The 13,307-nt window shown below is 33.4% G+C and overlaps 1 protein-coding gene across 2 annotated transcripts in view; it reads right to left on the bottom strand.

Moving 5' to 3' along the window:
* Window positions 1-12,265, bottom strand: part of LOC112000826 (protein PSK SIMULATOR 1) — a 28,498-nt gene extending 16,233 nt beyond the window's left edge. Inside the window, exons 1-2 of one of the 2 annotated variants that reach the window (XM_065770890.1) lie at window positions 11,987-12,265; window positions 11,071-11,677 (exon numbers count right to left, since the gene is read on the bottom strand). In XM_065770890.1, the coding sequence (XP_065626962.1) occupies window positions 11,071-11,409 (339 nt within the window). In that variant the 5' untranslated portion in view covers window positions 11,410-11,677; window positions 11,987-12,265. The remainder of the gene's footprint in view (window positions 1-11,070; window positions 11,678-11,986) is intronic. The other variant, XM_065770887.1, reaches the window with a different exon arrangement.
* Between the last annotated feature and the right edge of the window lie 1,042 nt (window positions 12,266-13,307).

Here is a 13,307-nt window from a genome sequence, read left to right as displayed (position 1 = left end):
CCAAGCCACATTGAGAGCTGGAGCCCTTTGAAATTCAGAAAAATTAAAAAGCCTGTAAAATTACTATTACTATTCCCCCCGCCCACAACCCCCCCCCCCCCAATTCTTTTCCATCCTTACATGCTTCTCATCAGTGATACATACTTTAACTAACCAGGAGTACCTATGAGTTAATACTAGTTCCATGGAATTCACAACCAAAAATTTAACCATCACAGCTGAAGTAAAACTTCCCCAAGGAAAGCCGTAATCATTGGAAATGATTACATGCTAGTAACATACAAATATATAAAACTAAGCACTACAAGAAATATATATGGACAATATGATCAAACGTTTCCAACTGCTTCATTGTTACATGAGCTTGTTTGTGATGTTTCAGTCACATGTCCAGGTGTTACATTCATCTCATGCCCAGAAAGCAAGCTTGTGAAAAGGTCTTAAATCATAAAAGCATGTTTCAAAATAACTAAAGAATTGCACTTTTCAGAACCTTGTATTAATGGATTATAGAGTCAGCATTATTTTCTTTTTCAAACTTATTAGATTTCATTAACCATTGCAACTTTAGAGTTTAATTAGTGTGCACCTTGATAAATTACTGATTTTTTTTTTTTTTCCAAAAGCTCAAGATGTTAATGGTGAATTTACTAATTTAATCTAACACTCCACATTCACATGCGAGCCTAAACTGCCCTGATTAAGTGAGGCCAAACATATGGGAATTTTTCAAATGGAAGGTAAGGTGGAGACAAGGTTTGAAATCAAGACCTCCTGCTCTGATACTACTATAAATTACTAATTAACCCAAAAGCTTAAGTTGTTATGAAAATGATGAATTTAATCATTTAATCTAACACACCTACAGTATATTTTTGTGTACTTGGGTAAAACTTATTATTTATCAAAACCATACACAAATTATTTAATCCATATGCTGTATATCCATATCATGTATGGTGACAGTAACAGTGAACAGATTAATCGTAGTTTCAACAAAAGAGCAGATAATCCAATACCAATTGCTTATACCTTTCTACCCCTAAGCCATTTATTTAAAGACCATTAAAATGTTAAGCAAAAGAGACTAACCAGCTATTAATTTGTGTAATTTTAGGAAAAATGTTAACAAAATGCATAGTTTAGGTTGAAGATGCTTTGGGAAACAAGTATACCCCCAAACAACAGGGTTGTTTTTCCTGATGACCGCAATAGCATCAGTAAATGGTTTGGCTTATAAAAAAATTTAAATATTTGTACCTTGTACCAAAAGGCTTGTGTACCTTGTACCAAAAGGCTTTATATATGTGTGTGCGTGTGTGCGGTTGAAATAACTAGGTATTTAGGTTTATGCTCCAGACTTGGATTATCAAAATCTAAAGATAGAGAGACCTAAAGAAAAGAAAAACTAGAATAGGAAAGGAAAAAAAAATTGGTATAGAACAATAGAGATGTTGAGAGGTGACACAGGAGGATGAGCACTCCTATATGTTGACAAGAACAGAGTTTAACATACCCTGAAGCCCTCCTATATAGATGCTTCCTCTGAATAGATTTACAATACAAGAACATTTTAGTCTATACATTTTAGGTGTGTCAACAAAACATCATCTTACAAGCTAGTAGTGGATATGCATTTTTTTCCCTCTAATCCACACCACCCTTTTGCAGAGTAACATTAAAATATGTTCTGGAGGAACAACCTAGTTACAGTGAACATAACAAAACCACTGTAGTAAAGCTAAAGAAATGTCAAGACTGGATGAATAATAAACTCACAATGGTATCAATTTGGGTAATAATATTTGCATAATGCAATGCAAGACCAGCAGACCCCAATTTTTTATGGTTGTTCTGAGAACCTTTCACTGGCTTGTCATCATCTGCAAGGTCAAAGTGGGAAAAACAGAACAAGTTCATTGAATTAATAAAACCCAAACTTCGATTTCAAGCGCTGTTTAAAGCGAGACAGGCCATGTCAAGAAATAAATAATTTAAAATATAGCATCTTTATAGATGGAATGTTAGTTAATAACCTCTTCAAAAGGAACAACAAAAAATAAATAAATAAAGGACATTATCATTCTATCAGATAGATCTGCAACCCAATTTGGCAACAATTTTGGACCATCTTACAAGGCTCAGAAATGATCAATTTTTTTTCTTTAAAAGGTTACAATAAGGACAACGACAATCCAGCAAAGATTCAATATTTTGAGTGACACGACACTTTTTCTACACACTATTTTTGGTGATACTTTGTTTGCTTACTTTTTGTGAAACACAAACTGCATTACTGCAACCACCCAAAGAAGTATCTGTTCTTTCCCAATGAATATACTTCCTTCCTATTCATTAAAATAAACCTGATTTTGTGTTCATTGATCCCAGTTGAACACAAATACAGTTTTTGGAGGTTTGCATATTAAAACAGGAACAAAAAATGCGAGACTTTTCATCAACCGTTCCCAGGAGGAGGCAAGAGAGAAGAGCAAGAAATTCCTTTAGATGGCTATAATCAGAAATTTCATCAATGTTTGGAATGCATACCAGCACTACCAAAGGCTTCGTGAATCTCCAAATGCAAGAAGTGGACAATGTCAACGAGTTTCTCCATCACCTGCAAATGATAACAGATTGGTCTTTTAGAAAGGAACAATAACAAATAGTTCATTAGAAACAACTTCAAAAGTAAGCGACAAACGGTATCATTATGAGGCTATCACTAAAGAAGAATGGAAAAAGAACAGTCCACTGCTACTGTGTATACAGCTTCTGAATGCATAATGGCGATAGCATCATAAAACAAATAAACCAGCGAAGTTGAATCATTAATATGTAGAAACACAAAGTTGCCAAACATTCTCTCCATATGCACCTAGAAAGAGCTACATAAAGCAGTACTGAATTGCTACCTCTTCCAAAATCTTGGACCAGAGCGATTTTTTCTTCAAACTTTTTACATGCTTCCTTTGACTCTTTAACTCTGCTCTTAAAATTGCAAGGCTGTCTCCTACTTGTCAAAAATAAATAAGTTATGAAAATGATATTTAGTATGTTAACAAAGAAACAAGATTTAAAACAAAAGGTATCCCCCTTAATTTATCAGGATTTAATACAGCACATTATGAATTTAGAACTAGGGGACTTTGTATATTTTAGCTCAAGAAGAGCCATAGACTAAACCCAAGCCAGACCAAGTTCTGAGATATAAGGTAAAATGTTGCCATTGGACTAGCCACAGAAATACATCATGCCTAGGCCTGGCAGGCTCGCACTACAAAGATACAAACATATTACAAATTAAGAATTAGAGAATGCAACTTGCACATTATGTACATTTTTTTCAATATCAATGAAACATTATTAAATTTTTTTTGGGGTTCAAAAATTACACTTACACACGCATCCCATGTTTAGATATACAACTATCACAAAACCAGTAATGGTGAAAAATTCTTACGCTGGATATAGCCAAACCTGAGAACGGCCATGACCCATATTAAAGAATCAACAGAACTAGACATTCAGGTTCCTACAGTCAACTTGAAAAAATTTCTACTGTTTTATGCTTTTTAATAAGCATTATATATTTTTTACTATGTAAAAAAAAAAAAAAAAAAAAAACATTTCTAAATTACAAAACTTGAACAAACAAGAAATTCAAGTTGTGCAACCTCTTTGAGCAGCATTTGAGTTATCCTCTTCTTGATGTTTACGCCGATAATCCTGTTCAAATCTGTCCAAGGCATGCAACTCATGGTATAATTCCTGCAACCAAGAAAGAGGTTTGTTTCCTCTTCAGTAAATTTCCAAGGTATAACGTTAAGGCAGCATCAAGCGTTCATAATCAATAATTTTTTAGTCATCAGCATCACACTTTGTCCCCCCCCTTCCACGTGAATTGGTATTGGTATTAGTATTGTACTTTCATCCAATCCATAATTTTATCTTTGATCAATAGAATGTAAAGGTGATTTGGAAATACTCACAGCTGTATACTGAACCAAATTCATTAATTGCTGCATCACATTTTCTGCTTCTTCCTTTAATTGCCGCTGGGGGCTAAGTTCTGAACCCAACCTAAAATATCATAAAGATAGCACACAGCAAAACATGATGACCTCATTTGAAATATTTAAAGAACACGTACAAGGTAATAGAGACAAGTTCAACTAGTATTACTTATCAAAATAGCGATCCAAGTTGTGCCATTGAGGATCTTTGCAACGATTTCCAAAACGCACCACTTCTCCAGAGAAAACCTTCAATTCTTCTCTGCCAGAATTGCACAACAATATGATTACTTTTTTCTATTCATCTAATAATTATAAAAATGATTGAGCAGAAAATCAAAGTTAATGACAAAAACATTAGAAAAAATTATCACTGTCTCTGCCTACGCACCTCTTGTCAGCTGCAGCAATTCTCAGGAGTTCAATCATATCTCGCGAAATTAAATTTTGCACCCCTTCTGATGGAAGTACCACCTCCTTTAAATGTTTAATGTTCTCCTTTGAAAGGGATTGCATTAGATTGGCACCCTTAACAACCGTGTTTGCAACTTCAAAGGCCAAAATTGAAATTTTATTCCCTTTTGTTGTAACCCCTGAGGTAAAACCACTATTGAGGTTCAAATTGGTCATGCTACTACCAAGCGTGTCCAAAACTTCAACTGCCTTCCCAAGCCCAGCAGTACCAGCTCTCCCCAAAAGTGAGCTCACCTCCGAAACCTATAAAACAAGAACATTTTATGCCTACAGCAATAATATCTACTATATTATCACAATATTTTTTTTATGAGAATGGTTTTTCCTATTAAACGAAGAGCCAAATTATAGAATAAATTGCAGAAACCATCATCTAACATTTCAGCAACCATGGAAAATAATAGAAACCTATCTTGTCAACTTACTCATAAGATGTAAACAGGCACCTATAATGCAGAACATGCTTGAAAAATAGGAAATAAAAGGAAGAGTATAAAATATTACAAAAAAGAAGAAAAATAACAAGAAAAAACCTAGGCTTCATGATGCAAGGAGCACCAAATCAAAATTATTTCAGATTTTATTTTTTGAATTTGAAATTATTTTTCTTTTTGAATTTGGTCTTTAATGTTGAGGGTTTTATGGGATTTAATTGTAGCCTGATTAGATATTTCCATATTGATGTAACCCAAAAACCCTATTTAACTAGTGTTCTCGTAATTGTGAAAGAGTACAATTTGAATAAGAAATCTATAATTTGAGAATATTTTCTCTTTGTTTGGTGGTGATGCCAAACACCCTCTGGTAGTGATGCCTAAGGCTTTCAGGCAGATTCTAGGTGGTTAAGTCTAGGGTTTGTTTTGTTTATCTTCTTTGTCCCTTTTATCTCTATTGTCTACCTACTTGTGTCTCGCATCATTATTGTTAAAATGAAATGTTGAAATTCATACATGCATACATGTATAAAGTTCGTAGTAGGTTATTATACTGTTAACCACTTTTCTTTTTTTAACAAGTTTTGGCCACAAGGGGACGAAGATGGAGAGATTCAAACTAGTGACCTTCAATTTATGAGGCATGTCCCCACCCAATCGTGCTACTGTTGGGATTCTAAACCACTTTTCTTTCCTCACATCCTTCTTCTCTACCAAACAACCAAAAGCTATCCATTCATTTTATCTTTCCAACCAAACATCCATGATGGAACATGAATTTTCTTTCGGCTTACTTTTCTATCCTCCCACTTTTTATATTTCTCTAACAAATGAAGCCTCAATGTCATAACCCCAACATTTAGCTATTTATAAAAACAAAAATAAAAATAAAAATAATAACCCGAAACATTTAGCTATGTATTAGGCAAATTCAATTGAACTTGAGCTTATTCAAAAATTAATGAACCAACCATGAACATGCTAAGCTAGGTGCTAAGGTCATGCTTAATTTAAGATAAACTAATCCTAAAAATATAATCCTTGGCTCAACTAGTTGATAATATTAATGCATTGGCGGATATTTTGGGCTGCAAGGTGGGGAAGTCTGACAATGCCTTATGTTGGCATGCCTCTTGGAGCCCCTTATAAGTCGACAACTATTTGGAACCCTATCTTGGAGAAGCTTGAAATAAGGTTGACAGGGTGGAAGAAATTATAAAGTTTTATTACCTATATATATATATATATATATAAACTAAATTGCACCCTATTTCTTTTTCTTTTCTTTTTTAAGTCATTTGCATTAATGAAAAAGAATACACAAGGGACAAAGGGAAAACACTGAGTATACTAGTGATATACCCAACATTCCCTTGAGAATTAAAACATAATGAATATAAGAAATCTGACAAACTAGACAGTCTATTATCGTCCAATTTCGTGTGATTTCTACCTCTCTATAGAAAGCTCTTGCCCCTCAAAAGTCATTTCCTCTCCCTCCAAGCTTTCTGCATCAAGCATAATGCAACCATATTTCATGCTCTATTCGAGAAAGAACTTTGTCTCTGCCTCCATCATTGTTATTCTTAATTGCACACTAATTCTTAGTAGATTAAATCCTTTATTTTATAACTCTTAAATGGTTGTTTGATTGGTCTCGGGTGAGAGGATTAAATCCTTTATTTTAGAATCATTATCTTTCTATACATAACCTGTGTAATTTTTCAGATTTCTTTGTGTTTATTTTCATGTACATGAAGTAATCTTGTTCAATAAAATACTTATTTACTTATATATAAAAAATCTTAATGGATTAAAGCAATGGAAATTATATTTAAAACTTAAAGCTTAAATGCTTGATATCTTGGTGCCTTTCTCTTTATTCTAATCTCCTTTTGCTTCTTTATTATTCTCTCATTTGAATGTTCTTCAACCATGTCAAACTACCACCAAAACTTGAGCTCTTTTGGACCCTAAAAGTCATATCTTACTAAGGCTCATCAGCATAACCTTGGTCATGCTTCTATCTCTATCGATAATCAACCATACAGACCAAAAACTTTTTTTTTTTTTTTGATAAGTAATAAGTATATTGATATAAAAAAGGAACATCCTAGTACACAGGGAGTGAACAAGGGAAAGGAAACATACAAATCCAATGGCCAAGCCACATGGAGAGCTGGAGCCCTTTGAAATTCAGAAAAATTAAAAAGCCTGTAAAATTACTATTACTATTCCCCCCACCCACCCCCCCCCCCCCAAAAAATTTACACACACGCACACCATCAAATAAAGGAAGCAAAGTTTAGGAGAAATTTGAATTTATTGTAATAAAAAAAAATTCACATCCATCTGTAACTAAATTATAAATATTATGCTATTATCAAAGGACTAAAATACAAATTAGATAGACATTACATTGCAGATAGCAAAATCAAATTAGAGTTTTAATGTAAACTTTTTTGTTTGGCAGTTCCTTCACTCATGCCGAAAAAATAGTGTGATATACTTTTTTCATAATAATTTTCTCTTCTTGTGTTTGGCTGCTTAGAGACTTACATTCACTACCTAATATTAGCTATAGGGCATTAAGGTCTCTAAAGATACCTAAAATTAGTTATAAATTATTAGGCATTATGGTCTCTAAGATTTAAGGAGAGATATTTTTGTAAAACACGAGAATTATATAAAATTCTTATATAATTTCTTTTAAATAAGTAATTAAAAAGTATTGATATAAACAAAGAGTCACCCAAGTAACAAGGAGTATACAACTAGCGGCCATGCAATTTTTTTTTTTTTTTTTTTTTGATAAGTAAGAAGAGAATATTATTAATAAATAAAAAAAAGCAAGAAAAATACAAGGAGTTCACGGTAGTGAACGAAGGAAAAAGAGTAGGGACCATGCAATTAATCACACAAATACATATCTATCAAATCAAGAACATACCTTAAGGACTAACTATGCAAAACTGACATCCAACCCAAAAAAGATTGATCACTAATGCAAAGTAGAACCCAATAGTAACCCACTATGAATCCTTTTTTGTTATCTAGTTTCCAGCACAATTTATCCTCCCCAATTCCTTTTACTGGGGCACCATTACTCATGAATGCTTTTACTAAAGGAATCTTATATAAATTTTAAATGATTAGCTTATCATTTGATTGTTATATTACCCATTCTTAACTGTTTTAAAATTTTACTTTATTATTTTTTTCTATAAATGTGAAATTTACTTCAATCAAGCTACCCTTGAACTTGCACTTTGTGCCTAGGATCCAAGAGACCTCTGCACTTTAGTGCACCTCAAACTTTCACCAACACCAGTGTTTCTTTAAAAATATCCAATGATTTTAATTAAATTGATCATATAAAAGTATTAAAACAACCATTAGATATTTTGATCAAAATATTAAAATATTTTTTTCTTGATACTTGTATTGAAATGTTATAAATTTTTTACAAATTAAAATTCTAAATAAGTATGAAAAATAAATGAAATGACCATCCCTTTTTCCAGAAAGAGCAATCTTGAAACATAATTCCTCAATTTTAATGAAGTTATGAAATTGACTTTAAAAGTTTACACTGAATTAGGATAATATTATTTCACAAGGTAACACCATACGGCTCCTTCAAGAAAAACATTTGTCTCCACCACTCTACAAATCCATTTTCCCTAGCAAAGGATACATTGTCACCATGGTCTCCTTGCCCCCAAGTGTGCAACATTTTTATTTTTTGATGATGTGGAACCTCACCAAGGCAGAGGGCCCTTTGGACCCACCCTTGAGGAGTAAGCCACAGATACACGACCTCACATGCCAAAACCTTGTATTAGATAATCCAGGGGAACTCCTAGTGAGGATCAAACCCTATATGTCTGGGCCTACAGCTCATCCCAAGCCTCCAACTACTAGGCTGCACCCTGACGGGTACCCCCAAGCGTGCAACATTGATTAAAGACCACAACCATTTTCCGTTTCAAAAAATAGATAAAATCATTGTGCCAAAAGCATGGTAAGTGAAACTGATTCCTATAAAATGTCCATTAAGCAATGACCAATTAGGTTTCCAAAAAAAAAAAATTTTCTTCCATTTTCCTAAACAATCTTTGATATGGAAACTATATTTTACTCTACCAAACAGGCCCTAATTGGTTGCTTGTAAGTAATTGATGGAAACAATCAAGCAATTTAACCGGGAAATGCTACATGCCTATCAGTCCTCTCCTATAATTTCTCTTACAGTGGAGAACATGAAGGTACTGAACTCTATCTAATATGGACCTGTATTGGCCAAAGAATAAGCCTTTCTAGAACTTCAAAGCTTGCCATACATTTGCTACAAGCAATGAAGAGTATAAGAATAAACAAAAATATCAAAATATTCAAAAATTGTGGTCTAATTTCGATGTGGGGCCTTCTTGCACCTTTCATTGGCTACATTAGTTATTATTGAGTCTTAATATTAAGTTTCTTTAGGTTAGAAAGTTGTTGGTTCAATTTTATTAAAGTTTTGCTAATTAGGGGTAGTTTGGTAATTTTCAGATTTTTCGGAATGGGCTATCCTAGAGACCCATGTCTTAATTCTCTATTTTTAGAACTTTATTTGATTAAGTTCTTAGTTACTTTTCTTTGTTATTAGGAGTCCTTATCTTTCTTGGAAAAGGTTATTCAGGAGTCCTAGTCATTTGAGGAAAGGGTTTGGCAATAGGTCCAAAAAAAAAAAGGCTTTATCCTTGTCAATAACATTCAAATAAAGAGAGATCAAATTTATTAAAATTCCAGTAGCTTATTTCAAGTTTTGAGTGTGTGATTGCCTTCTCCTTTTTAGTTGTAATTGCCTAGAGTTTTATCTGTCTTTGTTTCTCGTTATATTCATTGTTTTGACACCAAACAACCCTCTACTCATTCAGGATCCAACCTTTGTACCCTTAAACTTCAAAGCATATTCAAGAATTCTTCAAGATCTCAAGAACCCTAATTTAGTACTGAATTTATAAAGATCCTACATCAAAATTGGTATCAGAGCTTTTTCTATGCGTCAACACTTCTTGTTGCTACATACTAAAGTTCAAATTCATTAAAATATTAAGAAATGATTAGCATTTAAGCTCTTCCTGTATATTTTTCTAGAAATTTAATTACTACAGAATATCAATGAACAAAATTACTGAAAATGCTTAAAATGCCCTTCTTAGCTTCTAGAATCTATTCTTAGTTTAAGTCTCTCCTAATTAACTAGAATCAAAGAATCTGTATATCTGTTCTCCCCAAAATGGGAATGAACTTACAATCAATAATCTGATGATTGAATCAAATCCTTGATTATAACTTTTTCTCATACCGGGACAGATTATAAAACTTCAACCATGCCACTTTCTTACATGCTTAGTTTTTGTCACATTTGTGATATTATAACATGTTTCTAAATTGTTTATTCAACCATAAGCAACAACATAGGGTAAGGCCATGATTAGAAAAGGATATTAGGAAAGGGCTCTGGAGCTTCCAAATATTCTTCTAAAGAAAGGACTTCACCATGACATTAAAGGAAACACTTTAATCCCCCCCCCCCCCCAAATGGCAAAATAGTCAAAATTCAGAAACCCAAGACAAGGCCTTAATTTTCAATGAGGCTTTGGTTTCCAAATCTGCTTCCAATGAATGGAGACATATGTCCCAACTAATTTAACATTGCATTTTAAAATTCTATTCCAAGTCAACCATGAAAAGAATAGATAGATTGCTTTAAGGAATTCATGAACTGACATCATTGCTACATTTTGCCATCCTTATTTTGAAAGCTTCAATTTATATTAATGGATTCCCTCCAAGGAAGAGCCTATGGCCACAAATTTTTTTTTTTTCAATTAGTAAGTTACCCACCCAACAAATGGGTCTTGAACCCACAACCTCACCCTCCATCCCATTATTATGAGAGAAGGAAGTGCCGACTGAGCTTTAGCCCATTGGCAAGTCTATGGCCACAAATGCTACCGAAAACAAGCATACCTAGAAGAAATAGGAACCTGCCTCTAGTAGCCCCATCATTCCATCCATTTTTCAATCAAAAGATGAATTCTTAGTTCCAAAACAACAGTAGAGCAAAAACAAGCAAACAACAAGGTAGAACCTACCTTTGCAACAGCTGCCTGCTTAGACTTGGTTGATCTAGATTTGTTCGATAACACCCTAGACATGCGGGGAATCCCATCAGTCATTTCTTCCTGACTCAGTCCACAAGAAACTACATTTGTCTCCGAATTCGAATATGGATCTCTCAACTGCTTATCCCTTTCACCAATGGGGGACGGGGTCGAATGAGTATTTATTTTAACGGGCAATGAAGGAGACTGAAAAACCATTCTAGACTCATCATTGGCATGACCATTAGCATGTGGAAAGCTTCGACCGGGAGCATTATCTACAGTCACATCGACAGTGAATCTTCCCGTCCTCGAGCAAATCCCACCCATTGTACCAATCACTGCAAACTATAATAGCTCACTTTTTATTCACAGAATCCATACAACAGCCAAGGTATTGGACTATTTACACGAATTAAGTCCAACCCTTGTATTCAGCAACTCAAAATTGAAGTAATCAGAAGCTTGTTCAATTGTCCACAACCAGGAATTCAATTACAACAGTTCGAAACTACAAAAATTAACTTCTTGTTCCGCCCATACAACCACAGTACCAATTCTGATCACCACTGAGCCCATTAACTCATAGATCACCAAACTGTGAATCAAGAAAACATCCAACCCCAAGAATCAGAAACTACCAATCAAACAGAAAGTGGGAATCAAAATTTGAAAAAATTTCACAATACCCATCTCAATACAGAATCATTAGAACTTTTTTTTTTTTTTTAAAGAAGCAAAAATTGATTAAGGGGCGATCAAAACAAAGAAACCCAGAAACCAAAAACACATTTTTCAAACAAAGATTAAAACTTTAGATCAATCAATCACTGCTAAGCATACCACATACATACATACATACATACATATAAAAAGATAAAAATTACAGAGAGAAAGAGAGGCTCACCAGTTAAAGAGAGAGAGAAGGGGATGAGTTTGACTTGGATCTGCTGATGATGGTGATGGTTATGGACACAAAGAAAGATGAGGATGCAGAGGAAGAGGGAGAAGAACCCAAAAACAGTGAACAAAAACAACCTTGCAATAGTCTCTCTGTCTCACTCTCTCTCTCTCTCCTCTGTCTCTAATTAATTAAGGTCTTTTTTTTAGTCTTTGTTTTTTTGGCTCTTTGTTTATGGCAGCACAGCAGCACCTTCACCTGTGCTTTTACTACCCAATTTCCCCTCTCTAAAAACACTACCAAAAATATATTTAAAAACACTTCCTAATTTTCTTTTGAACAAAAAAAAAAAAAAAAAAAAAAAGAATACTTCAAAAAAAGGACACATGAATAGCTTTCTGTGGTCAAAACCCCAAATATCACACAAAGCCAGCCAGCAGAAGCAAAGTCTTCTTACTTCTTAGTCACCCCTTTTACCATTCAATTTGGTTGTATCACCACTCTCACCACTTCCGCGTGCTTACACTCCGCTCTCCCCCACTCGACTCATGGGACTTCTTTTTCTTCTTTCTAGGTTTTTCTTTTTTTTTTTTTTTTTTGGAATAGTCTGCTAGGGTTTTTAAAAATGAGTATCTTCACAATATTTCACAGCAATTTACTTACAAGTTTTATGTGGTAAGTTTTGATAGATTTAATTTAGATTCTAAACCCAAAATTGAAATTAGTTTTTTACCTACAAATAACAGCTTGCACCTTAAATTTGTTGTGAATTACTATTAAAATATTGTAGACGTAGATTTTTCTTTTAAAAATAATTAAAACCCCTTTTTTACTAAGCTTTTTCAAATAATTTATTTTCAAAATTTATCAAAATAAATCTATACCAAGGGGCATTCAAAATTAAAAGCTCATGAATTTATTCTAACATAGATAAGTAGTTTTTTTTTTTTTTTAATAAATACGATAGGATTTAAACTTATGGCATTTGGTTCCTTATAATTACTCTTTACACTTTAACAATTGAGTTAATTGGAACTTACAACATAGATAATAGATAATAAATTAATAATAGTAGGGAAAAAAAAAAGTTTCTAAAGGGCTAAACTTAGTAGTGTTGCCTTTTTTCTTTTCTTTTCTTTTTTTTTTTTTTTTTTGAAAAATATAAGGTAAGAGAAGATGTAAACTTAATCTTTCTTAGGGCTTCAATTTTGGATTTATCCCTTACAAAATCATAAGAGAATAATAATCCTTTGTTTTGAATGCTAGACATTTCCATTAGAATTATCAAGAAGTGTCAATTGAGATACAACGCTCTTAGTCTCATCAT

The sequence above is a fragment of the Quercus suber genome, unplaced genomic scaffold, assembly GCF_002906115.3.
Source record: "Quercus suber isolate HL8 unplaced genomic scaffold, Cork oak 2.0 scaffold_4, whole genome shotgun sequence".
Classification (NCBI taxonomy): domain Eukaryota; kingdom Viridiplantae; phylum Streptophyta; class Magnoliopsida; order Fagales; family Fagaceae; genus Quercus; species Quercus suber.
The sequence above is the reverse complement of the archived record's forward strand: the minus strand, read 5'-3'. Positions and strand labels throughout refer to the sequence as shown.